Source organism: Halichondria panicea, chromosome 1 (genome assembly GCF_963675165.1).
Source record: "Halichondria panicea chromosome 1, odHalPani1.1, whole genome shotgun sequence".
Lineage (NCBI taxonomy): Eukaryota > Metazoa > Porifera > Demospongiae > Suberitida > Halichondriidae > Halichondria > Halichondria panicea.
In genome coordinates this window covers 16,499,712-16,519,493 of record NC_087377.1, presented here as the reverse complement: position 1 = coordinate 16,519,493, position 19,782 = coordinate 16,499,712, and the positions used below count along the sequence as shown (strand labels likewise).

Here is a 19,782-nt window from a genome sequence, read left to right as displayed (position 1 = left end):
AGATAATTATATTGGGAAACATTCCGTGTTTACTATACAGCAGTTCAACACTTTTATACATCTACTCTTGATAGACTAAATCTGTTAATTATAACCAGTTGCTAGAAAAATGAGCTACAGAATTGCTAGATCTACTTTGGCATTGACAATAATCATAATCACATTTGCAACATCTTGTGATGCTCAAATTACAGGTAGGACTGATTTCTTGAAAATGCATGTAATTCTTATTGTCCATTGATCCTAGATGAGACCTTATCAAGTGCTGGGAAGAAATTCGTGGTCGGGTTCCCAAGAAATAGTGGTCAAAGAGCAGACGAGTTGTTTTTGTTTATCACAAATCCAGAGTCAAGTGCTGTTAATTTTACAGTCTCTCTAATTAATATCAGTGGGAACGTTTCTACATCTTCAACTAGGGTAAACGTTCCACCCAGTTTTGAGGTATTTTCTGTTAATGAAAGGAACAAGGGGATCCTTGTTGAAGCTGACGGAAACATCAATTTGTATGGGATGTCTTTTCATCAATATACTGCAGATGCTTATTTAGCGTTACCATGTTCTAAAATGGCAGTTGATGAATACGAATATTATGGAATCTCCTACGACACCATTAGTAGTACTACCTATTATCCTAGTGTGATTTTGTTGGTGGCTTGTGAAAATGAAACTGTTGTAAAATTCAATTCCTCAACAATCTCAATAAATAGTATGGAAACGTATCAGATTGAAAGTGATAATGATCTCACAGGAACAAGAATAACTAGCTCCAAACCTTTGTCTGTGTTCAGTGGATCTGATTGTGCTAATGTTCCTCAAGGTATACGCTACTGTGACCACCTGGTTGAACAAGTGCCTCCGACTGTCACATGGGGCTCAAAATTTCTCGTGGCATCTCTCGAGGGTAGATCTTCTGGTGAACGTATTCGTGTTCTTAGTGCCCGAGCAGCAAGTGTAGCTGTGAACTGCAACACTATCGTATCAGTCAGTGAATTCCAGTTGCAGAGTGGAGGGAGTTTCAGAGAATTTGAAATCCCTATTAACAGTTTCTGTAGCATTGAATCCACTTCTCCAGTACTGGTCGCACAGTATGCGTATGGTAAGGTGAGTGATGGCTTCGGCGTGGGAGACCCATTCATGATGATAATCCCTCCAATTGAGCAGTTTACAAATAACTATTTTGTTGAAGCGTTTCCTATTTTCGTATCTAACTATGTCACGGTGTATGTTTCTTCTGAGTTTTTTCAAACTGCACAAATAGTATTAGACAATTCCATTGTTACTGGCTGGAGGAATGTTGTCTGTTCAAGTGGAGAGATTTGTGGTCACATAAGTAGAATAAATGTGTCTTCTGGAGCTCATTTTATCCGCCATCAAAACAGCTCAGCCGTTATAGGTGTTTCAGTGTATGGATTCGGCGTTACCAATTCTTATGGTTACCCTGGAGGCATAAGATTATCTCCCATACAATGCAACTGTGGTCAAAATTCTATTTGCTTGAATAAGATGGGACAGTTCAACTGTAGCTGCTTGAATGGATTTGTTGCTTCATTGTCTACAATAGATGAACTCATCTGTAGCGGTAAGTTGAGTGTTCAAAGAGAACTTAAGATAATTACTTCATTTTACCATAGCTATAACCTGCCCTCCCTTGACTGCTCCTATCAATGGCTTTGTGACATACAATAATATTTCTGATAAAAACGGCAACTATTCTTTCAATACCATGGCTAACCACAGTTGTGACACTGGGTTTGTTCTCGTTGGTAACAACACAAGGACTTGCACTGGAGATGGTAGCAGCACTACTGGTGTTTTTGATGGAGAAGCAGCATTTTGTGAACGTGAGCTTATATTCTGTTAACCCATATTTTCATGTAGTAAGTGCATGGTTTTTTTAATTCATATAGAAGGTCGTTTACTTTTCTTGATTCATTTCACCATAGCTATAACCTGTCCTCCCTTGACTGCTCCTACCAATGGCTTTATGACATACAGTAGTTCTACTTCTGATGAAAACGGCAACTATGCTTTCAATGCCATGGCTAACTACAGTTGTGACACTGGGTTTGTTCTGGTTGGTAACAACACAAGGACTTGCACTGGAGATGGTAGCAGCAATACTGGTGGTTTTGATGGAGAAGCACCATTTTGTGAATGTGAGTTTATATTCAAACGTTACTGTTAACCCATATTTTCATGTAGATCTAGTAAGTGCATGGTTTCTTTATTCATAGAAGGTCGTTTACTTTTCTTGATTCATTTCACCATAGCTATAACCTGTCCTCCCTTGACTGCTCCTACCAATGGCTTTGTGACATACAGTAGTTCTACTTCTGATGAAAATGGCAACTATACTTTCAATGCCATGGCTAACCACAGTTGTGACACTGGGTTTGTTCTGGTTGGTAACAACACAAGGACTTGCACTGGAGATAGTAGCAGCACTACTGGTGTTTTTGATGGAGAAGCAGCACTTTGTGAACGTGAGCTTATATTCAAACGTTACTGTTAACCCATATTTTCATGTAGTAAGTGCATGGTTTCTTTATTTATAGAAGGTTGTTTACTTTTCTTGATTCATTTCACCATAGCTATAACCTGTCTTCCCTTGACTGCTCTTATCAATGGCTTTGTGACATACAGTAGTTCTACTTCTGATGAAAACGGCAACTATGATTTTAATGCCATGGCTAACCACAGTTGTGACACTGGGTTTGTTCTGATTGGTAAAAACACAAGGACTTGCACTGGAGATGGTAGCAGCAATACTGGTGGTTTTGATGGAGAAGCACCATTTTGTGAACGTGAGCTTATGTAAAACATTACTATTAACCCTTGTATGCATGGCATTGCTTTCATAATTGCATACCATTCCTTGTACCTATAGTTACCTGTGTCCTGCCTGCCCCTCCACTTAATGGAGTGTTGCTTACCAACGCTCAAAACACTGACCAAACCGAGAGCTCAGTCATTACCTTCCAATGTGATCCTGGTTTTTCACTGGTGGGTACAGAGACTGCCACTTGTAACAACTCTGGTTTATGGGATCCTGACCCTGCTCTATTGGAGTGTAAGTTCATTTTTATGTCTTAATGCCTGCATGCTGCATCATATAAATTATATTGATTTATATATAGGTGCGGCAATAACTGGTGTATGGTATATTGCTGCTTTATCTGGAGGTTTTGTTGCTATAGTGGTGGTACTGATCTTACTAGTCGTCATATTTCTCTTAGTACTCACTATAAGAAAAAGTAAGGGCAACATGAGGATTTCCTTAACTGTACGTATATTCAATTTATGTCTTCCATTTGTGATTTGGCTCAGCAAATAGACAACTGTCAGGCAATGAAGTTCCAATAGCCCCAGCTGGTCCAGTATACGAGGAAGTTGATCTAGCAATGAAAAATAGACAAATGTCAGATAATGAAGTTCCAATAGCTCCAGCTGATCCAGTATACGAGGAAGTTGATATAGCAATGATACCAAGAACACAAGACATTCAATTGGAGTCTAATGAAGCTTATGGACAAGTAAGGAAATACAATGATAGAGATTTGTGTATAATTATTGATTATCCTACCTCAGATGGCAAAGCATTATTAAGCTGCAGTTGAATCAGGCATATGAATACACGAGTACCTAGGTTGATAAGAACGACATACTCAAAAGTAATGTCATTACAGTTTCCTTTTAATGTTATTTTTGAGGGTATAGCACTCTTTTATATTATAGCAGTTAGCTAAACAAGCAACTTGTTATATCCTCTCCACATTAGTAAAATAGACAATTCTGCACAGATATAAATTATGTTAAGTAAACAGTTTTTGTTTGCTCCGACATGCATTTCAAAATCAGATTTTTCTGAGTTGTGGGCATAGTAAAACGAACTAAATGCATTTGTGCAAACATTGGCTGATAGGAAGCTACAGGCTTACTCAGGAACATCACTACAACACCTCATGCTTCCATGTATTCTACTGTTTTCAACCAATCAGATCAATTACAGATGATGTAATGTAGTCTAAGTAAAATAAGGGACCTCTCAGTGACCAATCAGATTTCACCATTTGTGACAAGCATTTTCAATAGTAGATATCTATAGGGGGGGGCTTAGTATTTAAGAGATCTAGCCTGTAGCTATATAATCATTATACCTATAGTGATGTTGGAGTTTGCCTCACTCATTATAATTATAGACTAAACTGTTAATCAACTAGTTGCCAACAAATTTAGAATAATGAGCTACAGATTTGCCAGCTCTACGTTGGCATTGATGATACTCATATTATCATTTGCAACATCTTGTGATGCCCAAATTACAGGTAGGACTAATTATTTTATGCATGTACTAAGTCGAATTGTCCATTGATCCTAGATGAGACCCCATCAAGTGCTAGTAACAAATTTGTGGGCGGTTTCCCAAGAAATGAAGGTCTATCAGCAGATCAGCTGTGTTTGTTTATCACGAACCCAGAGTCAAGTGCTGTTAATTTCATGGTCACTCCAATTAGTTTCAGTGGGAGCGTTTCTACATCTTCAACTAGGGTAAACGTTCCATCCAGTTTTAAGGTTTTTTCTGTTGATGAAAGGAACAAGGGGATCCTTGTTGAAGCTGATGGAAACATCAATTTGTATGGGATATCTTTTCGTTCAGGTTCTGCAGATATATATTTAGCGTTACCCTGTACTGTAATGGCAGTGAATGAATACGAATATTATGGAATCTCTTATGACACCATTAGTAGTGTCTATCCTAGTGTGATTTTGTTGGTGGCTTGTGAAAATTAAACTATCGTTAAATTTTATTCTTTAAACATAACACTCAATAGTACGGAAACGTATCAGATTGAAAGTGATCAAGATCTCACAGGAACAAGAATAACAAGCTCCAAACCTTTGTCTGTGTTTAGTGGATCTGATTGTGCTTATGTCCCTCAAGGTATAAGGTGGTGTGACCATCTAGTTGAACAAGTACCTCCGACTGTGACATGGGGCTCAAAATTCCTCGTAGCATCTCTCGAGGGTAGATCTTCTGGTGAACGTATTCGTGTTCTTAGTGCCCGAGCAGCAAGTGTAGCTGTGAACTGCAACACTGTTGTATCAGTCAGTGAATTCCAGTTGCAGAGTGGAGGGAGTTTCAGAGAATTTGAAATCCCTATTAACAGTTTCTGTAGTATTGAATCCACTTCCCCAGTACTGGTCGCTCAGTATGCATTTGGTAGGGAGAGCGATGGCGGCTTGGGAGACCCATTCATGATGATAATCCCTCCAATTGAGCAGTTTGCAAATAATTATGTTGTCGAAACTATTCCTCTTTTCGTACTCAACTATGTCACGGTGTATGTTTCTTCTGAGTTTTTTCGTACTGCACAAATAGTGTTAGACAATTCCATTGTTACTGGCTGGATGAATGTTATCTGTTCAAATGGAGAAGTTTGTGGCCACATAAGTAGAACGATTGTGTCTTCTGGAGCTCATTCTATCCGCCATCAAAACAGCTCAGCCGTTATATAGGTGTTTCAGTGTATGGATTTGACATACGAAATTCTTATGGTTACCCTGGAGGCATGAGATTATCTCCCATACAATGCATCTGTGGTCAAAATTCTATCTATTTAAATAACATGGAACACTTCAACTGTAGCTGCTTGAATGGATTTTTTGCTTCCTTGTCTGGAACTGATGAAGTCGTCTGTAATGGTAAGTTGAGTGTTTAAATAGAAGGTCATAATATTGATTGCTTCATTTCACCATAGCTATAACCTGTCCTCCCTTGACTGCTCCTACCAATGGCTTTGTGACATACAGTTCTACTTCTGATGAAAACGGCAACTATGCTTTCAACACCATGGCTAACCACAGTTGTGACACTGAGTTGCATGCATGCCATTTTTTCACATAATTGCATACCATTCCTTGTACCTATAGTTACCTGTGTCCTACCTTCCTCTCCACTTAATGGAGTGTTGCTTACCAACACTGACCAAACTGAGAGCTCAGTCATTACCTTCCAATGTGATCCTGGTTTTTCACTGGTGGGTACAGAGACTGCCACTTGTAACAACTCTGGTTTATGGGATCCTGACCCGGCTCTATTGGAGTGTAAATTCATTTTTATGTCTTAACGTCTGCATGCTGCATATTGACCTATACATAGGTGTGACAATAACTGGTGCATGGAATGTTGCTGCTCTATCTGGAGGTTTTGTTGCTATAGTGATGGTACTGATTCTACTGGTTGTCATCTTAGTAGTCACTATCACAAAGAAAAGAAAAAGTAATGCCAACTTAAGCATGTATCATTTATATCTTGTATTAATTTTGTGTTTTGGCTCAGCAAATGGACTTCCAACAGCCCCAGTTGATCCAGTATACGAGGAAGTTGGTTTAGCAATGACACCAAGAGCACAAGACCCAACTAATAAAGCTTATGGACAAGTGAGGAAATACAAAGATTGTGTAATGATTATCCTACCTCATACAGACGGCAAAACAAAACATGACTTTGCTATCGATCCCGAATCAGGTATATGGAGAAATCAAATACATGACCTAAGAACTGACTTGCTTTTGTTTATTAATGTACTCACAATTAACCCTTTAACCGTCGGATTCTTAATTAACAGTGAAGTGAAATGTCTGTAAATTCTCTATCGGGTTTCCAGAGCAATAAAATGCCTAGCAACCATATACCAATGCCCATACAACAAAGAATAAAATGGTGCAACATGTGTTGCCATAACAACCACGGTTATTACGCTCACCCGTTTTTATCATTTTAAATGCTCGGCCAGCGGTAAGATAAAATCCAAAAAAATTTTTTTATGGAGCAGCCTATCATATGGTATAAAGGCTTGACTAAGCTTGATTTTCACATCATATGAATGTAACAGTGCTAAGATATATCAATTTGAAGTACAATACGTACATGTATTACTATATCGGTGAACGATCTATGAAATTTACAAGCTCACATAAAGACTGTTCATTGCTGCTAATTCTATTTTAGCTATACTATACTCACTACTGATATTCTAGCTATACTATACTACTTGCCAGAGTCACACAGTGAGCCCTCTTCTAGTCTTTCACCGTCCTGGTCCATAGCGCTAGCGTCTAGGTCCATGTCATCAGTCCCAGACAGTTCATCAGCGTCTGGCATAAAGCTGGTAGCCTTTGGGAGGTATCCTACTATCCCCTCTCCTTCATAGGCACTGTCATCACCAGAGGAGACATCGCCATTGCTGTCCTCAAGCTGTTCAAGCACATCGGCACAAGTAAACAATCTAGCCATAGCTATAAACTTCGTGCGGTACAATGCTAATGAAACAAGTGCAAAAAACATTTTGTGAAAAAATGGGGAAGAGTAGGGTTGGAAGAGCATGTGCACTGAAGTAACAAAAAGTTCGAAAACAAGATTAATTGTGGGTTGGTATAGTATTGCATGCTCCAACTAGTTGGGGGTGGGGCACGATCTTTAACAGTTGGGTCCAGCACTACTTCTCGTTACACCTCTTTCTTCAAGTTATTTGAGACACTTGATCACGTATTTGACCATCAACTTGCATGTGTTTCTACATAATGACGCATTTGAATAAGGCTTTTTCAAATTAACGTTTCTTTCTGTTACAGCACCGAAACACATGCATGGTGTAAAATTAATATTAAATTTGAGACTCTACAGATATATGAGCCCTGCCCACCCAAAACTCGAAATAGTGCTGGACCCAACTGTTAAAGATCGTGCCCCACCCCCAACTAGTTGGAGCATGCAAGACTATACCAACCCACAATTAATCTTGTTTTCGAACTTTTTGTTACTTCAGTGCACATGCTCTTCCAACCCTACTCTTCCCCATTTTTTCACAAAATGTTTTTTGCACTTGTTTGTAAACTTTTTTCACTGCATGCATGCGTTAATAAGTAGTCCTGGGAAACCACGTACAATATTTTAAGTAGTGACGTTTTGTGTCTATTCTAATGGACGTTCCTATTAGGGTTACCCATCTTGTTCACATCCCTTTGCCAGCAGCTCATCCAACATGCAACCCTACTTCTCACCATTATTTTTTCAAACATTTTTTTACGCTTGTTTGTACCTACAATTTTTCTTCACAGGTACTAGCATAGATTTATCTATGGTGCTAGCTAGATCAAATATCTTCAGTAGGTGGCAATCCACCTTTACTATGCGGATAAAAAAGAGCTAGCAACTGTACTGAATTTTTATTTGCACTGTTGCAGTTTGTGTCTGTTATGATAATTTTCATAAGTTTTTTGGTCTTATGCATGCAATAATTTACTATCATAAGCTCAGACAGAGCAGGCTCAGAATGCAGCTTCAACATAATTTTTGAGCATTAACTGCTGCGGTAAGAATCGACAGTGCAAAACACTACTGTTGCTATAGATCTCAAGTGGTTGCTAAGATAAGAGGGGTGTGGCCATGCTTTCTACTATGTCTGAGCATGCTCAGTAGGTAAACAATGGCGACCTCACCTCTGCACTCATTAAAGAGGGCGTAGCTTCCACCCTAGCAAATTTAACTTCGAAGGAAATAGATTAGTTACTGCACTACCCAAGGTGATTTAGAACAGTACGGTGTCACTAGTTTGTACTGTGGACTTACAGTTCTCTAGATTATCTGACTGAAGAACGTGAGAGGAAGATGAAGAAAAAGTTGTTGTTTTTTTAGTTTTGCTGTTTTTATAACTTTTTCATACAATGTTCAATTAAGTTCATATTTCACACAAATGTCACAAATGATATGGGCAACAGATATATAAACTCAAAATAACTGTGTCTTGTGTCTTGGGTGAGATCCAGAGGGGGCCTTTTTGCTGTTTTCGACCCAACCCTACTATTAGCACTACCGTGCTAATGATTTTAACATAGCAACGTGGCTTGGAAAACTCTAGACTAAATTGCACGTGATTCTACAGCTCTTCCTCTATACAGGGATGTGCGTAGTTCGAGCTACTTCCTAAGTATCGCAGAATTAGAATTTCGCAAAAAAGTCACTATTGTGGGTAGCCTCGATTCCCGGCCGCTTGAACAAGGCGGCCTGGTATACCTTGTATGCACATGCGTGTACATTACCCTAAAAAGGGGGTAATCCGTGTATTTGTGGATACTGTCAGTAAAATAAACCGTATACTATTTGTATTCTGATTTTACAGTCCGTTACATAGAAGTATTGTGTAAAGATGACTGAGTTCTTACGCCCTTTATTGTATCAAGCCAAGTCTCTACTTAACAATACCCTACACTGTAAGGCTACAGATGTTATAGGAAAGGCATGATGTGTTCCTGTGGGTCCCCTGATGAGGCTGTGGTAATATAGACCAGGCAAGTGTTCTGCTACTAAATCTTGCCTTTATGTTCGACAAGAAGTCATTGCTGAAGATAAAGAAGCTAATGATTACTCCTAAAAGCTTTTAATAAGCTTTAACTCGACACTCAGGAAGTTATTCACTCAAGATCTACTGATGTATTAAAGAGTCCACCACTCTTCCTAGCTGGCAGCTCTAGCTGTCTGGGAGGCTTTCTTGAACTGTCTCTTTGATAAACAGAGCTAGAAGAAGCAACACTGCTGCAGCATAATTATTCTATACTTTGATTAGTGTCTCTGAAAGCTGCCATTGTGGTCACATTGTCATACGTATTATTCCCTTTTGTAACTTTGTCCGTTTTTTTACAATTTGTATGATGAAATTGTTGTCAATTATTTTGCGCATGCGCATACAAGGTATACCAGGCCGCCTTGTTCAAGCGGCCGGGAATCGAGGCTATATTGTGGGCCACAATCGTGGCCCGTGACGGTTAAAGGGTTAATGCATGTAGATAGTAGTTTGCTTTCAAAGTTATCTTTTATTAGCAGCTATAGATAGCTAAACAAGCAATCATTACTTAGGCACATTAGCAATAGGACAATTCTGCACAGATAATCATATTTGCTAAGTAAACAAGTAAAATGTTTTATTAATGATGTTTACTTTGACACTTCAAAAAACAGGATGGCACACTCTGACATGCAGTGTACACATCTGACAACACATGCACACTTGGGTGAAAAGAATCTTTTGAAATATTGCTAAACACGGGCAAATCCACTGTAATTATGGTGTTTGTATTAAGGTCAGATTTGAAACCCTGCCTCTGTATGTAAACTAAACAAATTAATCATAATTAACCCGCGGTATGTTTCGAAGTTAAATCCTGCTGTATCCCATACTGTCAAGTGACTCTCTACCTATAGTTATTACCTTTTCTTTTTGCCACTGATATAGACCTATAGCTGTCAATGATAGTTATACAAAGGTTGGCCTTTAAAATTTAGTGCATACACATTCTCCAAGCAATATATCACTCCATTCAAGTGATCAAGATAGCTAGTGCTTCCTCAGTCCAGTGTTATAGTGTGTGTAGAAACATTCTCAGATCTTTGCAGGTGTTGTGCGTTAAGGTATAGTTCACTCCGAGGTTGAAGTATGCTCGTATTTTGTGAGAGTCAATGTCTGGTAGTATAGCTGGTATATAGAGGGTGTATAATTATATGGATCGGCTAAGATGGGTGGAAATAATGTAATATGAGTATTGTGTACAGTGGTATCATATAGCTGGAGCACACGAGGTGATTATACTCCTGATACTATCAAGGGCTTAGAGATATCATAGTTGATAGTATCAGGAGCACATGAGGAGATAATCTCACATGCTTCTGATACTATCAAGGGCTTATAGTGACTGTACACTCTGTTAGCGTATACAAGACATCTATTAAAGTCGTAATTAACAGTTGCACACACGAGGTCAGTGCTTACAAACCAATTACAACGGTTTATAAGACAAAATCTCAACCACACAGTGCATGATAACACAGAGTTTGATAAATGTGGTTTGGCTACACAGTTTAGCTCTTACTCTTATCTACTTGATAGTCAACCAGTTGCTAAAAATAATGAGCTACAGAATTGCTAGATCTACTTTGGCATTGACAATAATCATAATCACATTTGCTCCATCTTTTGATGCTCAAATTACAGGTAGGACTGATTTCTTGAAAATGCATGTAATTCTTGCATTGTCCATTCATCCTATAGATAAGACCTTATCAAGTGCTGGCAAGAAATTCGTGATCGGTTTCCCAAGAAATAGTGGTCAAAGAGCAGACGAGTTGTTTTTGTTTATCACAAACCCAGAGTCAAGTGCTGTTAATTTTACAGTCTCTCTAATTAATATCAGTGGGAACGTTTCTAACTCTTCAACTAGGGTAAATATTCCATCCAGTTTTGAGATATTATCTGTTAATGAAAGGAACAAGGGGATCCTTGTTGAAGCCGACAGAGACATCAATTTATACGGGATGTCTTTTCATCAATATACTGCAGATGCTTATTTAGCGTTACCATGTTCTAAAATGGCAGTTGATGAATACGAATATTATGGAATCTCCTATGACATTATTACAAGTTATCATCCTAGTGTGATTTTGTTGGTAGCTTGTGAAAATGAAACTGTTGTCGAATTCAATTCCTCAATAATAACACTCAATAGTATGGAAACGTATCAGATTGAAAGTGATAATGATCTCACAGGAACAAGAATAACAAGTTCCAAACCTTTGTCTGTGTTTAGTGGATCTGATTGTGCTTATATTCCTCGAAGTATAAACTACTGTGACCACCTGGTTGAACAAGTGCCTCCGACTGTCACATGGGGCTCAAAATTCTTTGTAGCATCTCTCGAGGGTAGATCTTCTGGTGAATGTATTCGTGTTCTTAGTGCCCGAGCAGCAAGTGTAGCTGTGAACTGCAACACTAACGTATCAGTCAGTCAATTCCAGTTACAGAGTGGAGGGAGCTTTAGAGAATTTGAAATCCCTATTAACAGTTTCTGTAGCATTGAATCCACTTCTCCAGTACTGGTCGCACAGTATGCATATAGTAGGGATAGTGATGGCGTGGGAGATCCATTCATGATGATAATCTCTCCAATTGAGCAGTTTACAAATAATTATTATGTTGAAGCGTTTCCCCTTTTCGTATCCAACTATGTCACAGTATATGTTTCTTCTGAGTTTTCTCAAACTGCACAAATATTATTAGACAATTCCATTGTTACTGGCTGGAGGAATGTTGTCTGTTCAAGTGGAGAGATTTGTGGCCACATAAGTAGAACGAATGTGTCTACTGGAGTGCATTCTATCCGCCATCAAAACAGCTCAGCCGTTCTAGGTGTTTCAGTGTATGGATTTGGCATTGCCAATTCTTATGGTTACCCTGGAGGCATGAGATTATCTCCCATACAATGCAACTGTGGTCAAAATGTTAATTTTTCGAGTTACAAGGAACAGTTCAATTGTAGCTGTTCGAATGGATTTTTTGCTTCATTGTCTGAAACAGATGAAGTCGTCTGTATCGGTAAGTTCAGTGCAGAGGATCATAATTATACTGGGTTGTTTTATTTAACTACAGCTATAACCTGTCCTCCCTTGACTGCTCCTACCAATGGCTTTGTGACATACAGTAGTTCTACTTCTGATGAAAACGGCAACTATGCTTTCAATGCAATGGCTAACCACAGTTGTGACACTGGGTTTGTTCTAGTTGGTAACAACACAAGGACTTGCACTGGAGATGGCAGCAGCACTACTGGTGTTTTTAATGGAGAAGCAGCATTTTGTAAACGTGAGCTTATATTCAAACGTTATTGTTAACCCATGTTTTCATGTAGTAAGTGCATGGTTTCTTTATTCATAAGAAGGTCGTTTACTTTTTCTGATTTGTTTCATTCATTTCACCATAGCTGTAACCTGTCTTCCCTTGATTGCTCCTACCAATGGCTTTGTGACATATAGTAGTTCTACTTCTGATGAAAGCAGCAACTATGCTTTCAACACCATGGCTAACCACAGTTGCGACACTGGGTTTGTTATGTTTGGTAACAACACAAGGACTTGCACTGGAGATGGTAGCAGCACTACTGGTGTTTTTGATGGAGAAGCAGCAATTTGTGAACGTGAGCTTTTGTAAAACAATACTAGTAACCCTTGTATGCATGGCATTGCTTTCATAATTGCATACCATTCCTTGTACCTATAGTAATTTGTGTCCTGCCCACCCCTCCTCTTAATGGAGCATTGCTCACCAACACTGACCAAACCGAGAGCTCTGTCATTACCTTCCAATGTGATCCTGGTTTTTCACTGATGGGTACACAGACTACCACTTGTAACAACTCTGGTTTATGGGATCCTGACCCAGCTCTATTGGAGTGTAAGTATTATATGTCTCAATGCCTGCATGTATGCTGCCTATTGACCCATAGGTGCGTCAATAACTGGTGCATGGAATGTTGCTGCTCTATCTGGAGGTTTTGTTGCTATAGTGATTGTACCGATCGTCCTGGTCGTCATATTTCTCTTAGTAGTCACTATCAGAAAGATAAGGGCAACTAAAGGATTCCTTGACTGTACGTAGATCTATATCAATTTATATCGTTGGCAATGAAGTTCCAATAGCCCCCCCAGGTGATCCAGTATATGAGGAAGTTTATCTAGCAATGACAAATAGACAACTGTCTGGTAATGAAGTTCCAATAGCCCCAGCTGGTCCAGTATACGAGGAAGTTGATCTAGCAATGACACCAAGAACACAAGACATTCAAGTGGAGTCTAATGAAGCTTATGGACAAGTGAGGAAATAAAAGTGACAGAGAATTGCGTACTGATTATCTTATCCCATGCAGACGGCAAAACAAAACATAAAGCTGCAGTCAAATCAGGCATATGAATACACGAGTAACTAGGTTGATAAGAACGACATACTCAAAAGTAATGTCATTACAGTTTCCTTTTAATGTTATTTTTGAGGATATAATTATATAATTATATAGCAATTAGCTAAGCAAGCAACTTGTATCCTCTCCACATTAGTAAAATAGACAATTCTGCACAGATATAAATTATGTTAAGTAAACAGTTCAGATTTTTCTGAGTTGTGGGCATAGTAAAACGAACTAAATGAATTTGTGCAAACATTGGCTGATAGGAAGCTACAGGCTTACTCAGGAACATCACTATACAACACCTTCACTATACAACACCTCATGCTTCCATGTAATCTACTGTTTTCAGCCAATCGGATCAATTACAGATGATGTAATGTGTCTAGGGACCTCTCAGTGACCAATCAGATTGCGCCATTTGTGACAAGCATCAATAGTAGATATCTATAGAGGGGGGGGGGCTTAGTATTAAGAGATCTATAGCCTGTAGCTATAATCATTATACCTATAGTGATGGTGGAGTTTGCTTCACTCATTATAATTATATAGACTAAATCTGTTGATCAACCAGTTGTCAACAAATTTAGAATAATGAGCTACAGATTTGCTAGCTCTACGTTGGCATTGACGATACTCATATTATCATTTTTGCAACATCTTGTGATGCCCAAATTACAGGTAGGACTAATTATTTTATGCATGTCCTAAGTCGAATTGTCCATTAATCCTAGATGAGACTTCATTAAGTACTGGTAAAAAATTTGTGGTCGGTTTCCCAAGAAACGAAGGTCTATCAGCAGATCAGCTGTGTTTGTTTATCACGAACCCAGAGTCAAGTGCTGTTAATTTCATGGTCACTCCAATTAATTTCAATGGGAGCGTTTCTATATCTTCAACTAGGGTAAACGTTCCATCCAGTTTTGAGGTATTTTCTGTTAATGAAAGGAACAAGGGTATCCTTGTTGAAGCCGACAGAAACATCAATTTGTATGGGATATCTTTTCGTTCAGGTTCTGCAGATGTATATTTAGCGTTACCATGTACTGTATAATGGCAGTGAATGAATACGAATATTATGGAATCTCTTATGACACCATTAGTAGTGGCTATCCTAGTGTGATTTTGTTGGTGGCTTGTGAAAATGAAACTATCGTTAAATTTGATTCTTTAAACATAACACTCAATAGTATGGAAACGTATCAGATTGCAAGTGATAATGATCTCACAGGAACAAGAATAACAAGCTCCAAACCTTTGTCTGTGTTTAGCGGACCTGATTGTATTAATGTTCCTCAAGGTATAAGGTGGTGTGACCATCTAGTTGAAGAAGTACCTCCAACTGTGACATGGGGCTCAAAATTCTTCGTAGCATCTCTCGAGGGTAGATCTTCTGGTGAACGTATTCATGTTCTTAGTGCTTGAGCAGCAAGTGTAGCTGTGAACTGTAACACTAACATATCAGTCAGTCAATTCCAGTTGCAGAGTGGAGGGAGTTTCAGAGAATTTGAAATCCCTATTAGCAGTTTCTGTAGTATTGAATCCACTTCTCTAGTGCTGGTCGCTCAGTATGCGTATGGTAGGGAGAGTGATGGCGGCTTGGGAGACCCATTCATAATGATAATCCCCAATTGAGCAGTTTACAAATAATTATGTTGTCGAAGCTATTCCTCTTTTCGTACTCAACTATGTCACGATGCATGTTTCTTCTGAGTTTTTTCGTACTGCACAAATAGTGTTAGACAATTCCATTGTTACTGGCTGGAGGAATGTTGTCTGTTCGAGTGGAGAGATTTGTGGCCACATAAGTAAAACGATTGTGTCTACTGGAGCTCATTCTATCCGCCATCAAAACAGCTCAGCTGTTCTAGGTGTTTCTGTGTATGGATTTGACATACGAAATTCTTACGGTTACCCTGGAGGCATGAGATTATCTCCCTGAACCATACAATGCAACTGTGGTCAAAATTCTAATTGTTTGAGTAACAGGGAACAGTTCAACTGTAGCTGCTTGAATGGATTTGCGGCTTCATTGTCTGGAACAGATGAAGTCGTCTGTAATCGTAAGTTGAGTGTTGAAATAGTAGGTCATCATACTGATTGTTTTATTTCACTATAGATATAACCTGTCCTCCCTTGACTGCTCCTACCAATGGCTTTGTGACATACAGTAGTTCTACTTCTGATGAAAACGGCAACTATGCTTTCAACACCATGGCTAACCACAGTTGTGACACTGGGTTTGTTCTGGTTGGTAGCAACACAAGGACTTACACTGGAGATGGTAGCAGCACTACTGGTGTTTTTGATGGAGAAGCAGCATTTTGTGAACGTGAGCTTATGCAAAACATTACTATTAACCCTTGTATGCATGGCATTTTTTCATATTTGCATACCATTCCTTGTACCTATAGTTACCTGTGTCCTGCCCACCCCTCCTCTTAATGGAGTGTTGCTCACCAACACTGACCAAACCGAGAGCTCAGTCACTACCTTCCAATGTGATCCTGGTTTTTCACTGGTGGGTACAGAGACTGCTACTTGTAACAAGTCTGGTTTATGGGATCCTGACCCGGCTCTATTGGAGTGTAACAGTAAGTTCATTTTTCTTAATGCCTGTCTGCATGCTGCATATTGACCCATAGGTGAGGCAATAACTGGTGCATGGAATGTTGCTGCTCTATCTGGAGGTTTTGTTGCTATAGTGATGGTACTGATTCTACTGGTTGTCATCTTAGTAGTCACTATCACAAAGAAAAGGAAAGGTAATGCCAACTTAAGCATGTATCATAATTATTCATTTATATATTTTGTGTTTTGGCTCAGCCAATGGACTTCCAACAGCCCCAGTTGATCCAGTATACGAGGAAGTTGGTTTAGCAATGACACCAAGAACACAAGACCCAACTAATGAAGTTTAGGACAAGTGAGGAAATAAAGTGATTTGTGTAATGATGCATGTGTGTAATGATTATCCTACCCCATGCAGACGGCAAAACAAAACATGACTTTGCTATCGATCGCGAATCTGGCATATGGAGAAATCAAATACTTGAGTACCTAAGAACTGACTTACTTTTGATGTAGATAGTTTGCTTTAAAAGTTAATTGATGTATCTTTTATTAGCAGCTATAGATAGCTAAACAAGTAACTCATTACTCAGGCACATTACTCATTAGTCAATATAGTACAATTATGCACAGATAATTATTTGCTAAGTAAACAATTAATGTTTCATTGATGATGTTTACTTTGACACTTCAAAACAGGATGGCACTGTACACTCTGACAGTGTACACATCTGACAACACATGCAAACTTGGTTGAGAAGTATCTTTTGGAATTATGGTGTTTGTATTCAGTTCCAGATTTGAAACCCTGCCTCTGTATGTAAAGATCATTAACTAAACAAATTGAAAACAGACCCTGCAATTAAGTGCTAAATAGCACAACTAGATAGGTGCACGCTTTATTTTATCAGCAGTGTGTGCAGTCAGTCAGTACTATACTAGTGCTAGTGAGCAAAAAGCTCAGCCTGAGCCCAAGCCCTCTCCCAGAGTGTCTCTAAAGCAGCTCCTCACACAGCAGAATTTTTGATGAACTAGTCCACAGACTACACCCTCTGTCTCTATGTTTTCATTTATGACATTTTGATTTTGTTTCTCATGCAAGACAGTGCATTCATCTTCGAAAACATTTTTGCTGCATATGCTTGAGGTGCCAATTTATGAGCCATATTTTCCCTTAGCCCTGAGGTGCCAATTTATGACAGTTAGACCCCACTAGACTACATGGCAAAAGTGTAGTAGGTGGGAAATATGAATCATTAATTTTCTCCTTTTTTCAGCGATTAATTAAATTACTGTAATCTGAGCTAAAATGACCTCATACCAAATACTAGCCTTTTTTCTATTAGATATCACCAAGAGCTCTTTCTTTTGGTAGTAATATTGCTTGGTCTGTCATTTTTGGTCACAGCTAACGCACACAACAAGATAGTAACCATGGTAATAGTGTTATCAAATTATGTTCACAATACATTTAGGGTGAAAAAAGATACTATTGTCAAGATAATTATTACCGTATAGCGGGTAATTTTCGTGGGGTAAAAAATTCGTTATTTTCGTGGGCAAGCTGACCTCCACGAAATTTTAACGTAGGCGTGGCTTACCGGAACGTATGAATGCAGGCAGGCAACAAGACTAAACGAATTTTTACTCACGAAAACCACTGTTTTCCAATTTTTTGTCCCACGAAAATTACCCGCTATACGGTATACAAGAAATCTGAGTTGTTCATATACCGTACGGGTAGAAAATTTCGATTAATTTCGCGTTTTTCGTGGGTGGTTGCAGAACACGAAAATTAAAACCCGCGAAAGGCTTTGTTTACGCATGCGAGATAGTGACACACCCTAACTCCACGAAATTTACTACCCGCGAAATTTTCCAAATAAGACAGAATATTGAATTGCACGAAAATTTACACCCTCGAAATTTTCTACCCGTACGGTAGTAGTTCAATTTTAATGCTGTTTTGCTTAAAATTTGCCTTAATGTACCAGAAAATTAAAGATCTCGCTGACAAGTCGAGTTACATGACCACCACCTCACAAACAGCTCAGTATATTATCAGCTTACAGCCCCACTATACCCCCTTCTTATAGTTCTGTCTACACATACCCCCTGGCCTGGGACTGGATTTATATATAGGTGTATAGTCAGGCAACTGTAGCAGTTATAGTGTAAACTACGTTACGGTACGAGTATGTCATAGAACGTCACTATCAGACCGCATCTTTGGATTCTGGGAGAAGGCGTCCATCGTCGGACAAACAAGGATCAGAACTTGTTATGAGACTGTTTACATTACTTTTAATTGTCTGTTTTTTTGTAGTCTATTTTGGCAACGTAATTACCAATTTATGCCATTGATGTGTTAAGTAGCAACAGAAATTTCTCAACATGATGAACAAACATAACATTGTTTAACTCAAAGCACAACATTACTGCAACATAACTAATCACTTAGAGAGAAATAATCCACAGTTAGAATATTAGCATATGAATCTGTCTGTCCTCCGGCTACAATGACCTCTCCACTAGGAAGTACTAAGCATGTGCAGTCGTATCGTGCAGTAGGCAGATCTCCCACTTTCACCCACCTCCTGCTGTCAGGTTGGTAGAGGTGGATCGATGAACTTGGCTTGCCTCCGTCCAGTCCACCAACGGCTAATAGTGACCTCCCAACACTAAGAGGAGCTGACCGCACGAGTGGTACTTCCTGTAAGGTCTTCCAGAGAGTGGGTATGTCCCGGTTGGAAAGGGCCTTTGAAATGAGTTCATTGAGGTCGACGTGGTGCACTGTCTTGGTTGCCCCAGTGTGATCGCTCCCTCCCATTAGGTAGAGGGTGTTTTCTATGAGAGTTGATTTCAGTGATGTCCGTTGGTAAGGTAGTGACTCAGCAGGGTACCATATTTTTGATGCCACGTCCAACACCTCCACAGAGGAGATATGTCCTTTATCATCTTCCCCACCAGCTACAATTATGTGGTTGTTGAAGGAGACAGCTGTTGAGAAAGAACGAGCATTTTTCATTAATGGGTACGGGTGAGTCCATTCCCCTGACTCAAATACTGCAAGTTGATTGGTGTTTTTGTAGTTTGTTGGATGACGTCCTCCCACCAGCACTAGTCGATTAGCGAGTGATATCATAGGGAACCACTGGGCAGTATACTCTGGTAGTTTGATCCATTGATCTTGCTCGAGTTTCATCACACACTCATGGTCTGCATCACCTCCATCAACATACACCGTGTCACCGATAACAACACTCTCTACCGAGCCCATCTTGATTGGCATGTCTTTTCCTCTTCTCCATTTCAGAGTGAATGGAGGTCTCAACTCTCTGGGAGGCGGACTCTGAATAATGAATGAGTGTAATTAGGATAGTGTCTACTAACAAGCGAGTGTTACTTGTAGCAATGAAAGCA

At 39.2% G+C, this 19,782-nt stretch overlaps 6 protein-coding genes across 6 annotated transcripts; 5 read left to right on the top strand and 1 right to left on the bottom strand.

Moving 5' to 3' along the window:
- Nucleotides 1-43: 43 nt before the first annotated feature.
- Nucleotides 44-6,626, top strand: LOC135352203 (uncharacterized). The gene is made up of 14 exons (XM_064551361.1): nucleotides 44-194; nucleotides 248-1,579; nucleotides 1,632-1,841; nucleotides 1,944-2,156; nucleotides 2,271-2,483; nucleotides 2,592-2,804; nucleotides 2,888-3,070; nucleotides 3,138-3,254; nucleotides 3,328-3,533; nucleotides 3,589-5,703; nucleotides 5,760-6,105; nucleotides 6,161-6,280; nucleotides 6,341-6,441; nucleotides 6,488-6,626. The coding sequence occupies exons 1-10, from the start codon at nucleotides 110-112 to the stop codon at nucleotides 3,604-3,606; spliced, it is 2,790 nt and encodes a 929-aa protein (XP_064407431.1). The 5' UTR covers nucleotides 44-109; the 3' UTR covers nucleotides 3,607-5,703; nucleotides 5,760-6,105; nucleotides 6,161-6,280; nucleotides 6,341-6,441; nucleotides 6,488-6,626.
- LOC135336557 (complement decay-accelerating factor, GPI-anchored-like) lies at nucleotides 5,628-6,559 on the top strand. The gene is made up of 4 exons (XM_064532447.1): nucleotides 5,628-5,703; nucleotides 5,932-6,105; nucleotides 6,341-6,441; nucleotides 6,488-6,559. The coding sequence occupies exons 1-4, from the start codon at nucleotides 5,628-5,630 to the stop codon at nucleotides 6,557-6,559; spliced, it is 423 nt and encodes a 140-aa protein (XP_064388517.1).
- Nucleotides 6,627-10,892: 4,266 nt separating the features above from the next.
- LOC135336479 (IgGFc-binding protein-like) lies at nucleotides 10,893-12,721 on the top strand. The gene is made up of 3 exons (XM_064532328.1): nucleotides 10,893-11,048; nucleotides 11,106-12,425; nucleotides 12,480-12,721. The coding sequence occupies exons 1-3, from the start codon at nucleotides 10,964-10,966 to the stop codon at nucleotides 12,719-12,721; spliced, it is 1,647 nt and encodes a 548-aa protein (XP_064388398.1). The 5' UTR covers nucleotides 10,893-10,963.
- A 140-nt stretch (nucleotides 12,722-12,861) lies between these two features.
- On the top strand, nucleotides 12,862-13,824 carry LOC135352221 (complement component receptor 1-like protein). Its single transcript, XM_064551385.1, has 5 exons — nucleotides 12,862-13,023; nucleotides 13,107-13,280; nucleotides 13,333-13,476; nucleotides 13,526-13,698; nucleotides 13,753-13,824. The coding sequence occupies exons 1-5, from the start codon at nucleotides 12,906-12,908 to the stop codon at nucleotides 13,810-13,812; spliced, it is 669 nt and encodes a 222-aa protein (XP_064407455.1). The 5' UTR covers nucleotides 12,862-12,905; the 3' UTR covers nucleotides 13,813-13,824.
- A 2,090-nt stretch (nucleotides 13,825-15,914) lies between these two features.
- LOC135352222 (complement receptor type 1-like) lies at nucleotides 15,915-16,948 on the top strand. Its single transcript, XM_064551386.1, has 4 exons — nucleotides 15,915-16,120; nucleotides 16,203-16,382; nucleotides 16,434-16,553; nucleotides 16,615-16,948. Exons 1-4 carry the CDS (start codon nucleotides 16,003-16,005, stop codon nucleotides 16,707-16,709), a joined length of 513 nt encoding a protein of 170 aa, XP_064407456.1. The 5' UTR covers nucleotides 15,915-16,002; the 3' UTR covers nucleotides 16,710-16,948.
- A 1,860-nt stretch (nucleotides 16,949-18,808) lies between these two features.
- LOC135336399 (kelch-like protein 12) lies at nucleotides 18,809-19,651 on the bottom strand. Its single transcript, XM_064532205.1, has one exon. The coding sequence runs from the start codon at nucleotides 19,649-19,651 to the stop codon at nucleotides 18,809-18,811; it is 843 nt and encodes a 280-aa protein (XP_064388275.1).
- Between the last annotated feature and the right edge of the window lie 131 nt (nucleotides 19,652-19,782).

Excerpts from the sequence above, each read along its gene's own strand:
- LOC135336399 (XM_064532205.1), bottom strand. The coding sequence starts at position 19,651 with ATGCCAATCAAGATGGGCTCGGTAGAGAGTGTTGTTATCGGTGACACG.
- LOC135352203 (XM_064551361.1), top strand. The coding sequence starts at position 110 with ATGAGCTACAGAATTGCTAGATCTACTTTGGCATTGACAATAATCATA. Across the intron at positions 195-247 it reads TTGTGATGCTCAAATTACAG|ATGAGACCTTATCAAGTGCT; the intron begins GTAGGACTGATT and ends CATTGATCCTAG. Across the intron at positions 1,842-1,943 it reads AGAAGCAGCATTTTGTGAAC|CTATAACCTGTCCTCCCTTG; the intron begins GTGAGCTTATAT and ends ATTTCACCATAG.
- LOC135352222 (XM_064551386.1), top strand. The coding sequence starts at position 16,003 with ATGGCTAACCACAGTTGTGACACTGGGTTTGTTCTGGTTGGTAGCAAC. Across the intron at positions 16,121-16,202 it reads AGAAGCAGCATTTTGTGAAC|TTACCTGTGTCCTGCCCACC; the intron begins GTGAGCTTATGC and ends TTGTACCTATAG. Across the intron at positions 16,383-16,433 it reads GGCTCTATTGGAGTGTAACA|GTGAGGCAATAACTGGTGCA; the intron begins GTAAGTTCATTT and ends ATTGACCCATAG.
- LOC135352221 (XM_064551385.1), top strand. The coding sequence starts at position 12,906 with ATGGCTAACCACAGTTGCGACACTGGGTTTGTTATGTTTGGTAACAAC. Across the intron at positions 13,024-13,106 it reads AGAAGCAGCAATTTGTGAAC|TAATTTGTGTCCTGCCCACC; the intron begins GTGAGCTTTTGT and ends TTGTACCTATAG. Across the intron at positions 13,477-13,525 it reads AACTAAAGGATTCCTTGACT|CCCCCCCAGGTGATCCAGTA; the intron begins GTACGTAGATCT and ends AAGTTCCAATAG.
- LOC135336557 (XM_064532447.1), top strand. The coding sequence starts at position 5,628 with ATGGAACACTTCAACTGTAGCTGCTTGAATGGATTTTTTGCTTCCTTG. Across the intron at positions 5,704-5,931 it reads TGATGAAGTCGTCTGTAATG|TTACCTGTGTCCTACCTTCC; the intron begins GTAAGTTGAGTG and ends TTGTACCTATAG. Across the intron at positions 6,106-6,340 it reads TGACCCGGCTCTATTGGAGT|CAAATGGACTTCCAACAGCC; the intron begins GTAAATTCATTT and ends GTTTTGGCTCAG.
- LOC135336479 (XM_064532328.1), top strand. The coding sequence starts at position 10,964 with ATGAGCTACAGAATTGCTAGATCTACTTTGGCATTGACAATAATCATA. Across the intron at positions 11,049-11,105 it reads TTTTGATGCTCAAATTACAG|ATAAGACCTTATCAAGTGCT; the intron begins GTAGGACTGATT and ends TTCATCCTATAG. Across the intron at positions 12,426-12,479 it reads AGATGAAGTCGTCTGTATCG|CTATAACCTGTCCTCCCTTG; the intron begins GTAAGTTCAGTG and ends ATTTAACTACAG.